At 47.6% G+C, this 19,481-nt stretch overlaps 1 protein-coding gene across 2 annotated transcripts in view; it reads left to right on the top strand.

Moving 5' to 3' along the window:
* Positions 1–630: 630 nt before the first annotated feature.
* jmy (junction mediating and regulatory protein, p53 cofactor) overlaps positions 631–19,481 on the top strand; it is a 21,497-nt gene continuing 2,646 nt past the window's right edge. Inside the window, exons 1-9 of one of the 2 annotated variants that reach the window (XM_035527450.2) lie at positions 631–2,214; positions 10,337–10,510; positions 16,481–16,631; positions 16,972–17,141; positions 17,295–17,460; positions 18,096–18,283; positions 18,535–18,618; positions 18,901–18,987; positions 19,266–19,481. The exon at positions 19,266–19,481 is cut by the window's right edge and continues 292 nt beyond it. In XM_035527450.2, the coding sequence (XP_035383343.1) occupies positions 1,297–2,214; positions 10,337–10,510; positions 16,481–16,631; positions 16,972–17,141; positions 17,295–17,460; positions 18,096–18,283; positions 18,535–18,618; positions 18,901–18,987; positions 19,266–19,481 (2,154 nt within the window). In that variant the 5' untranslated portion in view covers positions 631–1,296. Of the gene's footprint in view, positions 2,215–10,336; positions 10,511–16,480; positions 16,632–16,971; positions 17,142–17,294; positions 17,461–18,095; positions 18,284–18,534; positions 18,619–18,897; positions 18,988–19,265 lie in introns of both variants that reach the window. The other variant, XM_027004308.3, reaches the window with a different exon arrangement.

Here is a 19,481-nt window from a genome sequence, read left to right as displayed (position 1 = left end):
TTGGTAATACTGCTGCTGATAAAACACAGCCTTTATTATCCATCGAACATTACCCCCGTGCTTTGTAGCATGTGACCAAGCTTATTTGCACCGTATTATAAACGCATGGACAGGCGATGTGCGCCCTCTAGCGGACAAACCCGTAATAGGTTAGCCAGACCCTCTCCAGAGGCCGTGCTGTGCTGGACCACACAAAGGCTTCCCTCTTCAGAACCGCAGCGCTTCATTATTCATCAAAGCAATGCGTCACTTTATGAGAAATGTCATCGATTAGACTCTTATAGACAGATCATCAATTATTGAGTAGAAAGCAATTAAGAGTCCCGTTCAACAGCATGATTTAATCAAGTGCATTTTCAGCGTCCGTGATTTTAGGCAAACAGGTATATTTATAAACTGCCATACTAAACAGAGGATTCTTGTTTTCCGTTCTTAAAAAAAGTAATATGATTATGGAGGTTTACAGACATAAATACGGAGACCGCTTTCTTATGTGATTTATACAGCGAGATGGTGACTTTAACACTACAGACATGGATGTAATTTGAGGTTTACACAAATCCGGCCCGACAGGGAAAAATCCGCCGTGGAGGAAAAACATTTCAAACCTTCCCGTTGCTAACGCCTCTTACGTCACCACGTACGGTGCGTGTCCCACGTGCAGATGTTTACGTGCCGACATCCGTTACGTCAGCGGACGACTGTCGTTGGAAACATTCGCTATTGTGGGGATGCTGATCGGGGGTCTATCCGGCGTCACGGCGATCTTTAAACGGGACGAGCTGACGCGGTCGCCGTGTCGGTAGTCCTTACGGGAACGGATTGAACGGATTTATTTCGGATTTATTTCGGAAGGATTTTGGAGACTGAGGGCCGGAGAGGGGTCGGCTGCACCCCCCCCTCCGAATATGTCACCTAACGGCCAACCCTCGGGCGTCGTGCGCGTGTAAACAGATCCTCACACGTGACCACCGCGAGCCGCGACTCCGCATTGTCTGTGGACACAAAGGCCGCGCGAGCCACCGGGAGAGGATGACGAGCGGCAGAGGCGCGCTTTATCATTCGGACGGCGGTCGAAAGTCGACGAAAGGTGTCGGTTTTAATCGGCGGGTTTCTGTTTAGTTATTCGACGAGAGCCTGAGTGAAACTCGACTCAAAAACAAACGCGTTTTGGCCCAGCTGGACTGAACTGAAGCTCAGCTCGACGCTGAGGGCGAAGTGGCGTCAAGTCGGTCCGACGGTCGTTTTAAACGTTGGTGAAAATATTCGTTAGCGTTAGCTGTGGCCATCCGTGAAATGTCCTTCACAATGGAGGACTCTTTGGAGTCGGAATGGGTTTCCGTGCGACCGAATCTCTTCGACGAAAAGGAAAAGCACAAATTTGTTTTCATAGTGGCCTGGAACGACATTGAGGGTAGGTTTGCCATCACCTGCCACAACAGGACCGTCCAGAAGCGGAGCGCCGTCCGGGACTCGCTGCTGGACGCTACCGAGGGCGAACTCGCCTCCGCGGGGACCGGGGAGTTTGACAGAGAACGGCGCAGACCTTCACTCGAGAGTCCTGTGAAGGAGAGGGCTTTAAAAAGCCCGGCCAGAGACAAGGCTGAAGTTTGCATCTCTCTAACCGTTCGCTCCATCCCGGTGAAAGACCAAGCCGTGACAAAGAGCCCGTTAAGGGACAAGGCGTCGGATAAATCTAGGCCCGCAAGAAGTCCTAGCAAAGTGGCCGGGACAGGGGACGCAGCGTCCGCGGCTGGTGGTGACATGGAGGTTTTGGAGCCCACCACTGTTCTTGGAGATGGCCGTTCACCAGCAGACGAGACGGATGGTTTGGAGGACCTGGACACCAACATTCGCGAAGACTTCAGCTGGGCCGGCTTGTTTTCCTTCCAGGACATGAGAGCCGCTCATCTGCAGCTGTGCGCGGTCAACTCCGACCTGGAGCCGTGCCTGCCCCCGTTCCCCGAGGAGCGGTCCGCCATGTGGTCCGTCTTTTTTGGCGCTCCGGAAGTCACGCAGCGCGAGATGGAAGCGCTCTGTTACCAGCTACAGGTGTACCTGGGCCACGCGCTGGACACCTGTGGCTGGAAGATTCTTTGTCAGGTGCTTTTCACCGACAGCGACGACTCGGAGGAGTACTACGAGAGTCTGAGCGAGCTGCGGCAGAAGGGCTACGAGGACGCGCTTCAGAGAGCCAAGAAGCGCCTTCAGGAGGTAAGACTCGCGCTGTTTCGTGGACATAACCACGAAGGTGGAGGGGTGTCGCACCGCATTCATTTAAAAGTGCTTGTCATTGTTGGCAGCGCTTAAAGAGCATCTGTAGGGATTTGGTTCCAAAACGAATCGAGGATCCATAGCTATTAATACTTTATTGACTGATTTGCGGATCAAGTCCAGCCGTGTCGTGTGGCACTTTCTGACAGGTAGAGTTATGTTAGCGAAACCGCTTTCTGGCGTGTTGTACAGAACCCCAAAATCATCCTTCGTGTCCCCAGGACGGATAAAAATGCAAGACATGTCCCATTGCATACCAAGCAGAAGTTCTAGGTATATTATATTATATGTCAGCCGCTGGCGTGGACAGTGGACTTAGGGGACACTTTCTCGGTGTCCACCTGAGCTACGGGCAAGCTCTCAATGTGTGTTTTGTTTCTGGAAACCCCTGAACTGCCATCTGCGGACCCTTGTCCCACTGAAACCCACGCGACTCCTCTGCTGTCAGCATTCAGTGCTGGAGAACAGTGTTGGGTACATGCTGACGGTCAGCTGACAGGGAATTTCGGCCAGTGGTGTAAATGACCAGTTATGAGAATCGTCAAGTAGCAAAGCCGTTGAAGGAAAGTGATCATAATTCGGAGAAACCAACAAGTCTTCTCAGTGAAGAATCCTTTGCTGCTTCAGTTTGTAGAACAGTGCCATCAGAGTGACTGCAGTTCACAAACGTAATAGCCATTATTAAGCTGAATCTTAAACTAACTAACTCTTCACAATATAATAAGCCATAGATGAGTCTAGACATAAGAACCTGAAATGGCCTCTCTGACACATGGTGCACTAAACAGGGCATTGGCTGTTCCCTACGTAGGGCAGTATGTCCAGAGAGAAATGTTAGGCAGATCCCAGGAATCTCAGCCCGCCCTCAGATGTCTGCTCTCATCGGAGAGATGGATGCTCTCCCAGCCTGTTTCCGGTGTGTCCGGTGGGAAGCAGAAATGGAGAATGAGCACGCATCAGTCACCCAGTTTCACTTTGGTCTTGGCCTCTATTTTTCAATTTCCCCGGTGTAGTTTATACATCTTCTCTCTTTCCTTTCTTTCTCTTACCCCTCCCTTATTCTTGTCTCTCTTTTTCTTTATTTTTGAGTCGTTGGTCAGGAGACCCTGATTAGAACTTTGCTTGACCCAGGAGGTTATGACTAGGCAAACCACAGCATACAACACGCATGTGCGCAAACATGCACGTACACCTACACACATGCATGTATAGCTTTGCCATCACTAGAAATGTTTAGCCACTAGAGTTTCCTTTTCCTTCAAGTCTAAACCACAAACAAAGCACATCTACCCAAAGATTTCAAGGTCCAAATTTAAACCTCCTTTATATACCAATGCTTTGTTAGTCAATGTTAGTCAACAAGCTACTTGGAAAACAAATAATTCTTATAAACAAATATTCCTTGTTTTTTTTTTTGTTTTTTTTTTTTTTTTTATGAACTACAGAAGCTTGATTTGTGATTTAAATCTAAGAAATACCCTTAAAAATGTGCTGTTTTTGAGTACAGATGGTGGGCCGGTGTACGTTAATAATTAATCAGACTAACCTCGTCAGTACTCTTCTCTCTGATTGCTATTACATCGCTATGGCTCTATATTTGGGTTTATGCCCTTGTAGACGTTTATTTTATTGATCAAATCTAAGTGCTTTATTACTATGGTGACCTTGCGTAACTGCAGCGGAAACCATTGCCTTATGTGTGGCCTGAACAATACTGGTGAACCAGTCATGCTCTGTAATAAAAAAATGTAGAAGGTTGTCATGACATTCAGTGTAAGAAGCTTAGGACGGAGAATTGTGGTTGGAGCAGGGCCTTGTTACATGGTTCCAACCAACTGCTGTGACAGCTGGGGTGGTTGGGGGCAGAGAGTTTGTCTGCTGTGTGTAACTGGGGTAAAGGTGTGAAAGGGTACAGTAGGCAAGAGGGGTGGGTGCTAGGGAAACAGGGCAGGCATCTTGGAGGTGTGAAGCACATCCAGAGGGTGGCTAACAAAGCCAGGAAGCCATTGCAGCCTGGGTGAATGTTTTCCACCCTGGAAGAATTGCCACCCTGCTTCCCGGTGTGCATCAGTCATCAGGTGAAAACGGCCCAGTCGTCGTCATGGCTGCATTGAGGGTGAGCGATGGGCCACTTTTCCCAGCCAGCCTCTGTACAAACACCGCGACTGAGGAAGTGTGTTCGGCCCGTGTTCAAAATGGCTGCCTGAGTTAGCTCACATCCTGGGTAGTGTTCAGCAAGGAGCCATCTGGGACTCATTCTTGTTCCACTGCAATGGAAGATTTTTCATTCTGGTTGTTGTGAGTGCAGCACCATTTGGAACACTGCCACCTACTGGTAGTGGCATTTGTCGGTGTTGGGTGAAGGGGGGGGGGGGATCTGAGATTTCCCAGATTCCCCTGTGGTCATCTGTACAATGACAGAGCTGGACAAGACTGATAGTAAAGTTCCAGATTATCAAATGCAGCTTGAACTGCCTGATGGTGTGAAATATGCAAAGGCACCGTTGTCGCGGAGACACTTGGGCTGTTTGAATATTCCAAGTGCTTGGATTGTTGGCTCACGTTTGTAAACACTTCTATTATTTTATAATGGACTGTTGCAGTCCTTTCAGCCAAGAACATGCTCTAAGTAATTCCAAAGAGACTGTATGTATGTGTATGTGTATGTGTGTGTGTGTGTGTGTGTGTGTGCGCCTGCGCACATGCCTATTTCTGGGCAGAGTCAAATGTCAGGTAGAAACTCCTGCTGTAAGTTAATCAGGCCTTGCTAATTAAAGCACACTTTCTGTCTAAGTTTCAGGTCTGGCTTGTTGGCGGTCTGTGCGTGCGTGTGGACTGTTGCACTTTCACACACACTCTGCCACTTTCACCTGCCCTGCAGCAGATAATCAGACTGGGACTGCTTTTGCTGAGCCATAAATTAGCAGCACGATTGGCCTGTACCCCAAGCATGTCTGCCCAATAGGACCTGTGGTGGGCGGGCCCAGTGCTGCCCCTGGAGATCAAACCAAATCTGAAACCTCTGATCCAATTTCTTACAAGGCTTCGAAAGCATCAAGGCTCCTGAATGGTAGGTTAGGCCCGGAAGTAAAGCATGCTGGTTAGTTGAGCTCCATGAACAGGTTTGGTGAGGCCTTGTGTATATGTCAACCTGCCCTAGGCAGTGCATTGTAACAGGATTGTAACATGTGACCATATATATTTGGTCACACGCAAAGAGCAGTTCTTTTTGTATTCCATTGTGCTTGCAAGGAACTGTGTTTATGTTTAGTGCAAACGTGAGACGATGTCAACATAGGTGAGCCTATGTTGTAGGTGTGTGCTAGTTGGAGCTGATGGGTTGAGTCTAGCACCGTGCAGTGTGCCCAGCAGGTACAGCTGACCCTGTGGTGGTAGTGAGGCTGGGCATCTGCTAGGCTGTCTGCCACCGAGTCTCTGGAGCAGGGTCGGCGCTAACCCATGTCCTAGATTGTCAGCGTCATTTGTTCTTGGAAGTTAAACGGATCGTCGCTGTGTTTTTCTCAGCCAGTATTGCACAATTTCGAAGAGAACGCTTTGAGACGGAGGACTCTGCTCTGGAAGACGCTGTCCTTTGGGCTCTGGCTGGTGTTGTTCCAGGCCATGCCATTACGGTGCCCTCCGATGCGCTGGTAGAGAGGCAGTTTCACTCTCCCGAGGGTACTGTTTAGCTGGCTGTGGTGTGGGGGGTCAGGGAGGAGTGGCTCACTGCTGTCTTCACCACTCCAAGCACCGTGGATAGAAGCTTGGGTGTGGGAGCAGTAGAAAGAGGCCAGCATCACACAGCATCGCACTCTTTCTGCAGAGAATTGTGTCTGATTGAGACTGTGTGACAAATGTCTGATTTCAGACACTTAGAAAGCCCCCGCCCATCTCCCTCTCCCTCCCCACCTCTCGCTCTTCCTCTCTCCATCACTCACTCACACACACACACTCTCCCTCTCTGTCTATTGTGACCTTGCCATAGGATCTCAGTTCTTGTGTGTAAGGCTGATGTTGGCCAAGCTAAGCAACTTTAATTTAAAATCATTATGCCTACAAAATAATATTTTTATGTAACAATCATATAATGCATGTCACATGGGTGGTTGATGAGAAGTTGATCTGTAAGGGTACTACAATCTTTATAAAAAGCTGTTTTTTTTTATTGATACTTGCAGTGTTAAGGTTGACCCTGTGGTATGTGATGGCCTGTGCGCTCTCTCTCTCATTCATATTCGTGTATATATATATATATATATATATATATATATATATATATATATATATATATATATATATATATATATATATATATATATAAGAGAGAGCTGCTGATGTGTGAATTGAATTGAACAGCTTGTATAAATGTGATCCATATTAATGCGCTAATGTGTCATAAAAACTGGAAATGCACACAGGCATGCATATGAAGTACACTGGAAACTCTCTGGGATAGTGCCTCTGGGTGCCTAACACACACGTGCGCACACAGGCTAGGTAGTGCCTTTGGATGCCCAAGCCATGCAAGTGTGAAAATACACACAGATGTGCCTAGGTGTACACACACACACACACACACACACACATACATACTGTCAAGTTTGTGTGAAGAGCAACTGTTTCTCAGTGCTGCAGCTACTAGGCCCTGTAGCATGTATAGCTCGGAATAGGCTCATTAATAAATGCGCAGTACTTGCGGTCTAATAACCGGTTAAGCAATTGCTGCGATATGTGGAATTATCGCTTGTTGTTGCTTTTTTTTTTTTTTTTTTGAATTACTGGCTGCTTTCCAGGTGTGTGATGGCGAAAGATAGTTCATAGGGTTAGTCTTCTCTCTGTAATGACCCCAGTAACAAGCAAAATAGACTAATGTGACAATGAGCCTACTCATGTTCTGTCTGAGCACTATATTTCAGTTTGGACAAACAGTTGTTTTTGTTTTTGCTTGTTTGTTTTCTAGGTGGACAACTTTTCTACGTGGTCCATCTAGTTATTTGATTGGCCAGTTGTCAGTGTGACCAAAACAATAACCGAAGTACTTGTGCTGAAGTACCAATATGTACCCTGACCTTTAGCTAAGGTAATAAGTCCAGACCCAAGGCAGCTGTGTGGCCTGAACAAACCCAGGTTTTCAGAACCTCAGTTGGAAGAGGGGTCGGGGGGGGGGCACCTTCTGACGTCATCATCTGTTGTGAAGGTGCACATTAACAGGGCTCTGAGCCGGGAGCGTCCCCTTGTCCATGGCTGAAAGGGAAGGCTGTCGGTGCATGCCGATGGCTGACATCACAGACGGGACGCCAGCGCACACGTGGTTCCCATGAATGACGACATTCTGGCCAATCACAGTGTTGTTCCTTTTTCCAGAACAGCTCATCCAATTCGCTGGCAGCAGGAATAGGGGGAAGGGAGTGGGTGAGAGGACACGGTGATATTGCCCCCCCCCCCCCCCCCCCCCAGTCTGTGCAGCCGATGTGCAGATTGGAGAACTTGAGGGAGATGAGGCCAGATGGTGACTCACTCATACCTTGGCTTGAACTCAGTGGTGTTTGTAGTAGTTATCAAATAAAGATTTTAACCAAAAGAAGTGTAAATATTTAACAGGTCCTAGACCAGTACATGAGGCAATACTTTAAAACATTTTTTCTTCTTTTTCAATACATTTTCTGTATATTTTTAATATATTTTAATATATTTAAAACTGAATGTAATTTGAAAGACTGTGACATTGCAGTGAATAAGGCATTTGTAGACTTTGCTTGTAGGCTTGATTTTGCAGGATGGAATGTGCTTCATTCCTGAATTTGTGAACTGCCTGGTGCAGGTGGCCTGTGTGTTGCAGGGGGCCTGTGAGGTGGAACAGTATGACTACAGTAGACAGGTCACATACAGGGTTACACTGGGTCCATCAGGTTGGGTCAGATTTAGATGAAGGTGTTGTAAACTAGCTTGGAAGACTGGTATGAAAATCGCTTACCTGACAGATATATGACCTCATGTCGTGTGTGTCTTTGTGTGTGTGTGTGTGTGTGTGTGTTTGCAAGCTGCACCTGCACCTTTTGACCAGCTGATTTGTAACACATGTGGAGGGTTTGGACAGCTGGAGTGAATCAGGGCTGTAAAATCTTTGTTTCTGATTATGTCCTGTGTGTGAATGCGCACAATGTTCACATGATGCAGCAAACAGAAAATTGTTGGTCAGAATAAGGCAGACATGGCCCATCAGTGCCTCTTATACCTACAGTATACCTACAGTGTACTTGCACAGCATAGTGCCCTTATGGATATAGAACAGTACCTACTTTTATGGATCTAGCAGGGATGAGAGTAGGAATACGGCACTTCTCTGGGGTCAGGACGACCACGGACGCTGTAAACGCACCAGTTTATGACTTTCTTTACTTCTCCAGAACGCGAAGGCCAGTGAACGGAGAGATATTTGGTTTCAGGCAATCCATGGAGAGGGTGAAGCGTGGCACCAAGCCTGTCGGTACATCTACGTCTGTTCTAGCTGGCTCGCTAAAGCTCTGTTAGGAGGTTAGAGTAGGATTCAGGTCACATGGTTAGGGATAGAGATGGACTTACTTGGGGGAGCCCAGGTGACGTCACTTACCTGGAGCTCATTATTTGATGACACCTGTGAGCTATAAAAGCGCAAGAATGAGAGCGATTCAAGGTTTTCGGCTTGTGTGGGGAGACTTTTCCTCTGATTACATCTGGAGTTCCTTTCGCAGGGGTTAACGTCTTAGACCATTTTTGTCGCCGCTATGTAGAAATAAACTAAAACTGAACTGAACGGCGCTGACCTCTCTGTGGCCACCCAAACTAATGCGTACGCATATGACAGACTGACTGTCGTATCCTTATGTCACATAGGGACAGTATTTGTGTTACAAGCTGATCGGTGTGTTCAGTTCCTAGCCACCGGTAGCCATATTATTAGTCAAGTAAAGTTGGGTTTGTAACACTTCTGTCAAGTATGTTAATGTTGGTGGCGTAGCTAATTGGTGGACAGTATTGACTCATTGGACAGACTACCTAAACAGCAACATAAAGTGCCTCAACAACTGAAAGTGATGGATAATAGATAAACATTGCCTGCTGAGTCAGTGGGTTAGTGGTATATGTAGCATCTTATTTATCCACTTACAGTACTAGCTTGGACATATTCAGGTAAGTGAAACCTGTCTCACAGGCAGCTCACCTCACTAGTCAAATTTGATTTGACTGGTGAGGTGAGCTGCCTGTGAGACAGGTGTGAGAGGACATGAGCCACTGTAGGCAGTGAGACAGGTGTGAGAGGACATGAGCCACTGTAGGCAGTGAGACAGGTGAGTCCATTCCTGATCAGGCAGGCTGTTTGGGCAGAGCTCCTGTGACGTGCTCTGTCCCTCTATGGATAGGGAGAAGCCGTGGTGTCCATGGTGACCAGCAGGCGCGATAAACAGTGGGAGCAGTGTTGAGAGAGAGAGAGAGAGAGAGGTTGAGAGAGAGAGAGAGGTTGAGAGAGAGAGAGGTTGAGAGAGAGAGAGAGGTTGAGAGAGAGAGAGGTTGAGAGAGAGAGAGAGAGAGAGAGAGAGAGAGAGAGCCCATTGATATGGGAGGCATTGAGAGCAGTGCTGAAAAGAACAGAGGTACACATTTATTCCTGCATAGGGAGGGGGGGGGGAGAGAGAGCCCACCAGTGTCCAGCCCAGGGAGGGAACATCATCTCCGAGACACAGACTCCTACAGCACGGAGTCTCATGCCTGCTGCCTGCGGTCAGTTCATTCTCACCCGTACCACGAGCCATTTGACGTTACTCTGAGTCCTTTTGTTGTTCGCTTGGCCGCACACACACGCTTGCTCTGTTGTCCCTGTGATGTAGAGAAGACTCGTCGAGGGTCAGAGCTCTCCTCTCGTTCGGTGCAGTGGCTCAGGCTGAAGGGCTGTTCTCAGTTGTGTTTACCAAGGAACTGAGGCTCCCTGCCAGGGAGATGTTGACTGCGCTAACATTTTGTCCTCCCCATCTTGCTCCCTCCTTCCCTGTTTTTCTCTCTCCTCCCATCTGTCTATGTGTTGTAGTTGCTGGAGAGACAGCGGGCGATGGAGAGCATGGTGGAGCTGCTGCAGTTGTATACGGAGCAGGACGAGGCATATGGAGACCTGGTGGAAGCCACCACCGAGCTCTACCATTACTTGCTGCAGCCGTTCAGAGACATGCGGGAGCTTGCCATGCTGCGGAGACAGCAGATAAAGGTCCGAAACGCACACATGCACGCACAGACAGACACGCACGCACACACACACACATAACGTGGAAGAGAGATGTGGAACACATCAACTGAGCAAGATGTCTGAGGATGACATCGATAGCCCGGGTAAGTGGGGATCTTGGCACCTTCTGTTTCTCAGGCTGTCGCCTTGCATTATGTCGTACAGCCAGGGTTGCTATGGCGTCTTCTCCAAGGAGGGATTGCAGCTTCTTGGATGGCACCAGTGGCGTCAAGCTTGGCATTAGGTTCTGTAGTTTGGGTGTGAAAAATTCTTGTGCTTTAAGATTTTTTATGTTAAAAAGGCAAGTCAGTCTCTCTCTCTCTATCTCTCTCTCTCTCTGTCTCTAAGCGCGTGTTAGCAATGCTGTAGGCTTTGAGGTTGCCGTGGTTTCCGTTTCCCGCCACCTGGCCTACAGGCTGGGAATCAGCTGGACCTCCTCCCACTGGTGCAGCCTGACACCTGTCAGCAGAGCGCGGCTAAGTGGAGTTAATTATGGCAGTGAAGCCTTGTTAGGCTCTGTTTTAGCGTAATGCTCATGTACCACACACACACACACACCCCAGTGCACTGTTTACGGAGGGTGATATGAGTTTTCACAGACTAGAGGCCAAAGACATTAACTGATTAAGTGGATCCAGTTTCACTGTCAGAAAGCACATGTTCTTCATCTCTCTCTCTATGTTCTTTCCTTCTCTCCTGCTCTTGCTTTCTCTCTCTTCCTTCCTCAGATCTCAACTATCAGTTTAAACATAAAGTTATGTTTTGTTGTTGTTTGTTTGTTTCTTCCTCTATATTTGCTTTTGTATCAAGTCCACAGTAGAGAGTGCTTTGACTCACTGTGTACATGTGACTGGTGTTCTGTGGTTCTAGGAAGTCTAAGGACAGTTGGACAGTTCCTCTCCACTGGTTGACCTCCCCTCCTGAGCATTTGTGTAGACCCCCCCCCCCCCAAATTAGTTTGTTTTGTTAAAACAAAAAAAAACAAAAAACAACCCAAACACACACATGCACTTCCACCAGAAAACAAGGTTCCAGGTTTTTGTTAACCAGTAGAGTGTGTGGTGTGATGGATGTGTATGATGGTGCCAGTGTCTTGGATCTGTAGATGCTCCACCAGTGCACTGCCTTTATGGGAGTTTGCAGAAGGGGCATCTCAGCCAGCACGCCTGTGATGGCGACCGTGTGGCACTGTTTTGATCACTGAACTCCTCACAGCTCTCGACACCACTTGCATGAAGCATGACAGTTTGTCAGAAAATCCCATCACCTTATGTTCTGGGGTTTTTTGTTTGGTTATTTGTAGTTTGCTTGGTCATTGGGGTTTATAAACTTCAGAGTGTGTTCGGATGCTGTGACCTGATAGTTGTTAAGGTACTCTGCTGAATTGGTAAAGAATCAGCATGGGAAATCATGCTTATGTGAGATGTGTGTTCGCTCGCTCTCTCTCTTAGATTGTCTCTTTTTTTTTTTCTTTTTTTTTCACTCTTTCAAGGCCACGGATCTTGTGCAAAGTCAGGTGTTATGGCTCAGCACTCGTCTCGCTTGCCTGCCAGCAAGGCAATCTGCTGTGGATTAACTAGCCTGCCAGCAACAAGCTCTACCATAAACATGGCCCCTGTGGTTTTATTTATTTATGTATTCTTTCTGTAATGGATTAGTCAGCCTGTGAGTTTGTGCTGAACAGTGAGGGATCAGTGACTGGTGGAACAGTTGTCGATTAAGAATCCTACCAGCAGTGGAGATTTTGGCTGTGGCATAATATCTGTGCTTGCTTAGCTAGCCTGCTTCCTGAAGTGGCTGTCTCGCGTTACGGCTCCGCCCTCAGTTACGCTCTGGACTGCTCCCCAAGGCCCTTGCCTTTCTCCTCCTGCTGAGTCTGCAGTCGAGCTCTTAGCACAGGGCCTTCTAAGACATTCCTGCAACACAGACTGTGCTAGGACCAGGTGTGTGTGTGTGGGGGGGGGGGGGGGGGGAGGTGTGTGTGGTGCCCTGTAAACCCACCCCAACATCGTGCTGCAGTGCCCCCCCCCCCTCCATACTTTCACTCTCACAGACATAATTAATGCCAGCGGAGGCTGATATGAAACCAGTCTGGTTACTGTAATGTGTTTGTCTCGCTCACCCTCTCTATTTCCACTCTCTCATTTCACTCTGTCTTTCCCCCATTCTTCTTTCTTATTTCCTATTCCTTCTTGTACTGCAAACCAACTACTGTCTGTTATTTTTATTTTCTTTTTTTGAGATTTTCACTGATCTTAGGCTTGGTACTGGCTATGAAAACTAAAACTTCTAAAAGTTCTTATCATTTTTATATAGGTTCATGTATTTGTGAAATTCTTATCTTCATTTCATTTTAAGTGCCCCATAACCCTGACACACGCAAACACACGCACATGCAATCACACTGACGCACTGTATGCAAATAAGCCTCTTTGACTGTTTAGACGGTTGTTCCTCTAAACTGAAGCTTCACGTGTGTGTGTAGTGTAAACGTGTGTGTGTGTGTGTGTACGTGAGTGATGGGAGTTCTATTTGCATGTGTTTTCCATGCTGTTTGCGAGAGTAATAGTATCAGAGAGAATTAGACACCAACACACGTTCCTCAACTTTCCCACATACGTGCATGTGTGAGCACATGCCTGCTTTCAGTTGCTCATGCATGGCGCACACACACACTCGCGCACACACACACGTACACACATACATATATATATAATGCGCGCGCACACACTATTAATGCCGCATGCTGAGACCTCCTGCGTTTTGTTGCCAAACAGAGCAATTTTAGCAGAAGTGGTTCAGTAACATTGAGGCTATGGCAAATCCATCTCTGAGTCACTTCTGCATGCTTTTATCTGAACTATACTTGGACTGTAGCACTCAGGGACATGTCATTACTTTGTTCAGTCAGCCAATGAACCAAGGTCTTTTAAAATAAGCCTGTTCTTTACCCCCTAAGACAAAAGTGTGCCTGTGTTTTCCTGTGGATTATTTTAAGCGCAGAAAGGAAGGAGACAGTTATTGAGCGTTCTGTGGCTGGAGGCCATCAATTTAACTGACGTCGAAATAGTTTGTATTATTTGTATATGAAGCTGTGGGACTTTCCGGAATAGAACCAGGAAGTGTGCATGGGTAAGGGACAGCATATCTGTTGTGTGTGCGCGTCCTTTCACAATGAACACTCGAGTCATACATCATGGCCTACATCTTCAAACGCAGATGCCTCAGGACTGCTCTGTCAGTCCCTTAAAGGTGAGACCTAAGGCACCGAAACCATCCCTCTTGAATGCATGAATGGTAAAAATGAATGAATGAAAGAAGCTTAAAGGGATGAATGAGTGATGGACTCACTGCATGTCAGATGCAAGAGGTCCTACATTTTCTCCATGAATGGGACCATTATGGGTTGGCCCTATTGGGTGACTATGAAATGCACCCTGGGTATTGTATTTCCCACAGGACTCAGGAACGTAGGCATGAATAAGGCATGTCATGGTTTAGATGTTACCGGCAGGATGTGTGTGTGCGCACGCACGCACTCACTCACACTCTCACTCACACTCTCACTCACACACTCTCTCTCTCTCTCTCTCTCTCTCTCAAGACTGATCAGTTGGTCACAAAGCCAGACAGTGTTTTGCTCATGCGTGCGCACGCACACGCACCCTCCAACAGATCTGTATTGACCAGATGATAGGATGATGGCTTCTTTATACCTTTTCTTTTTCCCTTTTTCAGTTTTGTGAGTTGTGGCAGGACGCATATGCGGTGTTGAGTAACGTTTATTTACCGCAAACCTTTTCTCATTAACCTCAACAGAGTCCATAGTCAGATAACTAGAGAAGAACACCAGAAAACAGTAAAACAAAGCAAAAAAACAGAATAAATGACCGACAACACAAGGCAGGAAGACAACAGGTGTAAGTACAAGGATACATTTATTTGGAAAAGACCCGGATGCAAATAGTGAAGATTGAGGATACACACAAATATTTGACTGCAAAACTTTATTTTGACTGCATGGCTTCCCAGCTGTATTTTAAACGCATGCTAGTCGGGTTTGCTAAGCTTAGACTGCTTGCTCTGATGTGGATGGCATAGCAGATGTAGCACCTAATGCGTTCCCCCCCCCCGCACACACACGGGCAGGTCTGGTCCCACCCCCCCCCAGGCAGCCCTGGTCTAGAAGCTGCTCCTGTATTTGAGAAGCCCAGGATATAAAGCTGGGAGTTGACGCAGGGCTGTAATATTACACCAGCTTGGAGGTGCCTGTGGACTGCAGAAGCCCAGGGGAGCTGAGTGGGTTAGGCCTGCTGCTCTGCTCCTGCCTTCCGGAGTCTTTACACCCACAGTACCCGTCATCCTTTTCTTTAAACCTTTTACTGTCCTGCTTTGGACGTTTGGGCAATTAGGTGGAAATGGTGAACGCGTGTGCACGCGTGTGTGAGCGCACACGTTTGCACTTTGCGTAGTTTTTACTGTGCTCTGTTCATGTATAATTTAGCCCGTAAGGATCGTCTGGTGGCTAGCACTGCACGGTCTGTGACCACAGGCAGGTGTTGGCTCTTAAATGGGCATGGCCAGGAACTGAGGGAGGTTATGATTACCATACAGCCCACCCAGGAGTCGTCATTACATCGTCCCACATCTTCCCACGCGTGGGTTCCTGGCACTCCTTTATGACATCATAGTGCTAAACCACCAGCTGGTGTTGGCAAAAATTACCTGGATGATTAAAATCGTCTACGTGATAAGCTCCTCTCTGGAACACCGCAAGTGTCCGCAACTGCTTTGATGTCACTGGTCTTTTTTTTTTTTTCTTTTTCTTTGACTACTCTCCACCGTAGCCTTACATTTGTATTTTGGGAACCTGTTTTAAATGTTTCATGGTGGGAATGTGGGGAACACAGGAACACGCGTTGAAACTTCAAATAAAGGACGTGCGTTTACCATCTCAAACACAGGCCGTCTCAGCCAGATGACCATCTCCAACCGAGCAGCCACGAGTCTCGCCGCCTGGCTGGTGTGCTCTCACTCTTCTCTCTTTACTCTTTTGTCCATTCTTTCTCACCCACGTCCACACGTCCTGTGAACATAATTGTAAAATTGGAGAAATCTCATGGGAAAGGAGATTTTCCTGTACTTGATTGCAGTAATCGTATCGTGTGTGTGTGTGTGTGTGTGTGTGTGTGTGTGTGTGTGTGTGTGCGTGCGTGCTTGCGTATGTGTACGCTCACACGCATACATTGGATCCATTTTAAGCTGCAGGAGCATCTGTTTTGCATTTAAAATATTTTTACCCATGTAGTTGCTTTATCTGCACGTGGTCTCTGTGGGAGTGTACATTCTGTTCAAAGCACGTACACACCCACTACAGCACAAAGACACACACACACACACACACACACTACAGTTGGTGCACCTGTTTTACTGCAGACAGCACAGATTTCAAAGCAGAAGACAAAGCCAATAGCTGGGGGAGGGGCCTTCTTGGCATGGGGCAGTGCAACTGTGCTGTGGCCTGCCTGCTGAACGTGGTGCCCCTGCCTTGGCTTCCTTGTGCCCAGCGTTAGGAAGATCTAGCCACGTGTCTTTTGGAAAAGCTTCCAGTTAGCGCTGCTCTTGTATTCTTTTATTTAGGTTAGACTATTGAGCAGATCTAAAAACAAAAATTCCCCCAAAAAAACACCTCCATATATATATATATATAATATGAAAAGGAGGATGTCATGAGCAAACGAACAGGCTTACCTAAGTTGTACTCAATCATAACTGTAAGTCGCTTTGCTCAACTAAATGCCATAAATGTAGACCTGTTCTATTGGGCTACTTTTCATTCTCAAAACCACCCTGACTGTTCTACCCCAGCACCCTGACAGGAATTTTCTAAGTCTAATAACTGCAGGATCAGTGGAGTGGTGCAGGTCATGTCAACTCCACCTTCCTACGCAGATATCCCTGGAGACGGAGTACCTGGGCCCACGGCGGGTGGAGGCGCTCAGAAGGGAGGACGAGGACTGGCAGAGGAAGGCCCACACAGCTGTGCTCTCCATCCAGGACCTCACCGTCAAATACTTTGAGACCACAGCACGGGCGCAGAAAGGTGGGTCCCCACCGTCACATGCTCTCACGCACTGACACAGATACCCACACTCTGTCTCACTCACTCACTTGCACAACTACTCACACCGTCTCACATACATGCGTGCGTGCGCGCACACACACACACACACACACACACACTTGCTCTCTCGCTATTTGAATTTGACGTGTCCTTCTCTAATACACTGTCTCATTTCAGGTAGAGCTGGGAAATCCACGCTCAGTTAAACTGTGTGTTAGAGCACAATGAAAACCATGCAGAACATGGGTGTTTTCTGTAGAATTTACAAACACCTATATGCCAGTCCATATGAGTAGCATGTGCGCGCGTGTGTGTGTAGTGATGTACGAGCGCATGCGTGCTGACCAGAGGAAGTTTGGGAAGGCTGCGTGGGGAGCTGCGGTGGAGCGCATGGAGAAATTGCAGTATGCTGTTTCCAAGGAAACGCTGCAACTGATGCGCGCCAAGGAGATCTGTCTAGAACAGAGGAAACATGGACTGAGAGAGGAGGTAGTAAACATATGCACAGGGCAACCACTTGTACTTCCATCCTCACACACACACACACACACACACACACACACAGACCTGACACCCAGAGTTGCTGTAGGTCAGTGTGGTTTAAGCTCCACCCTCCCAACATTTCTGTTTCTGCTCCTGCAGATGCAGGGCCTACAGGGCGGGGAGGATGCCATGGCGCGGCTGGACCAGCTGGAGGCGCTGTACTACGAGCTGCAGCTGCAGCTGTATGAGATCCAATTCGAGATCCTGAAGTGCGAAGAGCTGCTACTGACCGCACAGCTGCAGAGTCTGCGCAGACAGATGAGCGGTGAGATGAGCTGGCCACGCCCCTTCACACATGTCTGTTCGGCGGGACATGTCTGTTCGGCAGGACGTATCCGTTCAGCAGGACGATTCGGGCCCTCCTTTGCACTTCATTCAATGAGGCCAGAAGACTCAAATATCGCAATAATAATAATAATAATAATATCAGCAGCAACAACAACAATAATAATAATAATATTACTACATATGCTAGCTTTTAAAAACTAAAAAAAGAATACCCAAACTTGCCAATCACCTGTCAAAACAGTGTAGATTATAAAATAAATATAAATAAATAAGGGAAAAATTGCCAAGGAAATTTGACAGAAAAAAGACTAGTTGAATAGTGGAAAGATACATTAAACAAGCACATCAGGCTTGAGAACTTCTATGTTCTGAGGTGCTTGGTTGTAACTCATGTTGGACAAAAGTCTGTCCTGATACCGTGAAGAGCAGGATATTCATCTGCGTAGTGCCAGATTGGCTCAGTTTCGGTTCAGTTTTAGATCATGTGCGTTTGTTTTTAAACCAGAAATTACTTCACACTGGACAAATGCAGACATCATTCATTCATTAATGAAAGCATCAGCCTTGGTGGTCTGTAAGTGTGTGTGGTGTGTGTGTGTGTCTGATGCACAGAAAGGCAAGATGAGGTGGTGTACTATGACACGTATGAGAGTCCTGACGCCATGCAGTCCACCGATGACCCATCCCTCGCTCTCACACCCCTCAGAGACGACGTCTCCCAGCTCCAGCAGAGGACACGTCAACTGGAGGCCAGGAGGGGGCGCATCACTGCTAAGAAAGCCTACCTCAAAAACAAAAAGGTACTGGCCAATCACAGTCTGGCCTCGAGGCCACGCTGTCTGCCCTCTTATTGGTGGATGGGCTGCACTGTCCTTGTCCACGCTGAGCTGTGTGATCTCAAAACCTCTCTGCTCTTCGGGTGACATCCAGGCAGTACTGTCACCTGGGCAACAGAACGCACTCTAAACTCGATGACCAGAGAAAGCCCAACTGGCCTGCAGTAGGCGCTGACTGGGGCTTTTTTTTGGTTTGTTTTTTTCTTCTTCTGCAGGAAATATGCATTGTGAATCACACCCAGAAACTGCAGCAACGCCAGAGCGGCCAGGACTACGACTCCCAGCATGCTTTCCAGCAGGTGTGTGATCTGCCTGTGATAGCTTTATAATGCGGACCAGTAACTAACTGCACTTAATGTTCTGTTACCTTTGACTGGGGCCTTTTTCCGTTGTTTTGACAAGCCTGTAAGCTCGTAGGTGTCTAATGCACAGATTACATTTCTCGGGATTTGCGTGTTTAATGAGCCTGCCATGGAAAAGAGTTCAAACTTGTCATAAATTACACTGAAACGTCATTCCAGCTCTGCTCCAATTATATGGAGACATTCTGAAACGCATATGGGTGTGTTTCTCCACAGCAGGATGAAGATGAAGATGAGGATGTGAGGAGCACTCGGGTGAGCCAAGAGAGGCAGAAAACACTCGACAGACTGCGCACCTTTAAACAGGTTAAATATCTCCCTAGCAATCGTGCACCACCCATCTTACCACCCTTTACAGACCAAAAATATCTCCATGGAAACCCTTTACCACTTATGACGCCACCCTTTTAACCAGGTTAAGTATAATCACTAAATGGTAAACCACCTGTCCGTCATACAGGTTGGAGCGGTCCAGTATTAAAGGGAATAGTAGTTAAAGACTTTTATCAATAAACAGAAACATTTTATCATATGTCTGTATTCTGAGGTGCTAAACCTTTCGGTTACTTGTCCGCTGGACTCAGCGCTACCCAGGACAGGTCACCCTGAAATCGACCCGCCTTCGGCTGGCGTCCACCCGAAAGAAGAGCGTCTGTGCGAAGGTAGAGCAGCCCCAGACGCAGGTGGCCAGCGTGCAGACGGACGACGCCCCGGCGCCCCTCCCACCGTCCGCCACCATGCCAGAGCTCCGGAGACCCGAGGGCTTTGCCTCCCTGTCCCCTCCAGGCACCTCCATTCTG

The sequence above is a fragment of the Electrophorus electricus genome, chromosome 8 (genome assembly GCF_041902795.1).
Source record: "Electrophorus electricus isolate QZ-2024a chromosome 8, ASM4190279v1, whole genome shotgun sequence".
Classification (NCBI taxonomy): domain Eukaryota; kingdom Metazoa; phylum Chordata; class Actinopteri; order Gymnotiformes; family Gymnotidae; genus Electrophorus; species Electrophorus electricus.
Note: the sequence above shows the minus strand (reverse complement) of the source record. Positions and strands in the feature narration are given on the sequence as shown.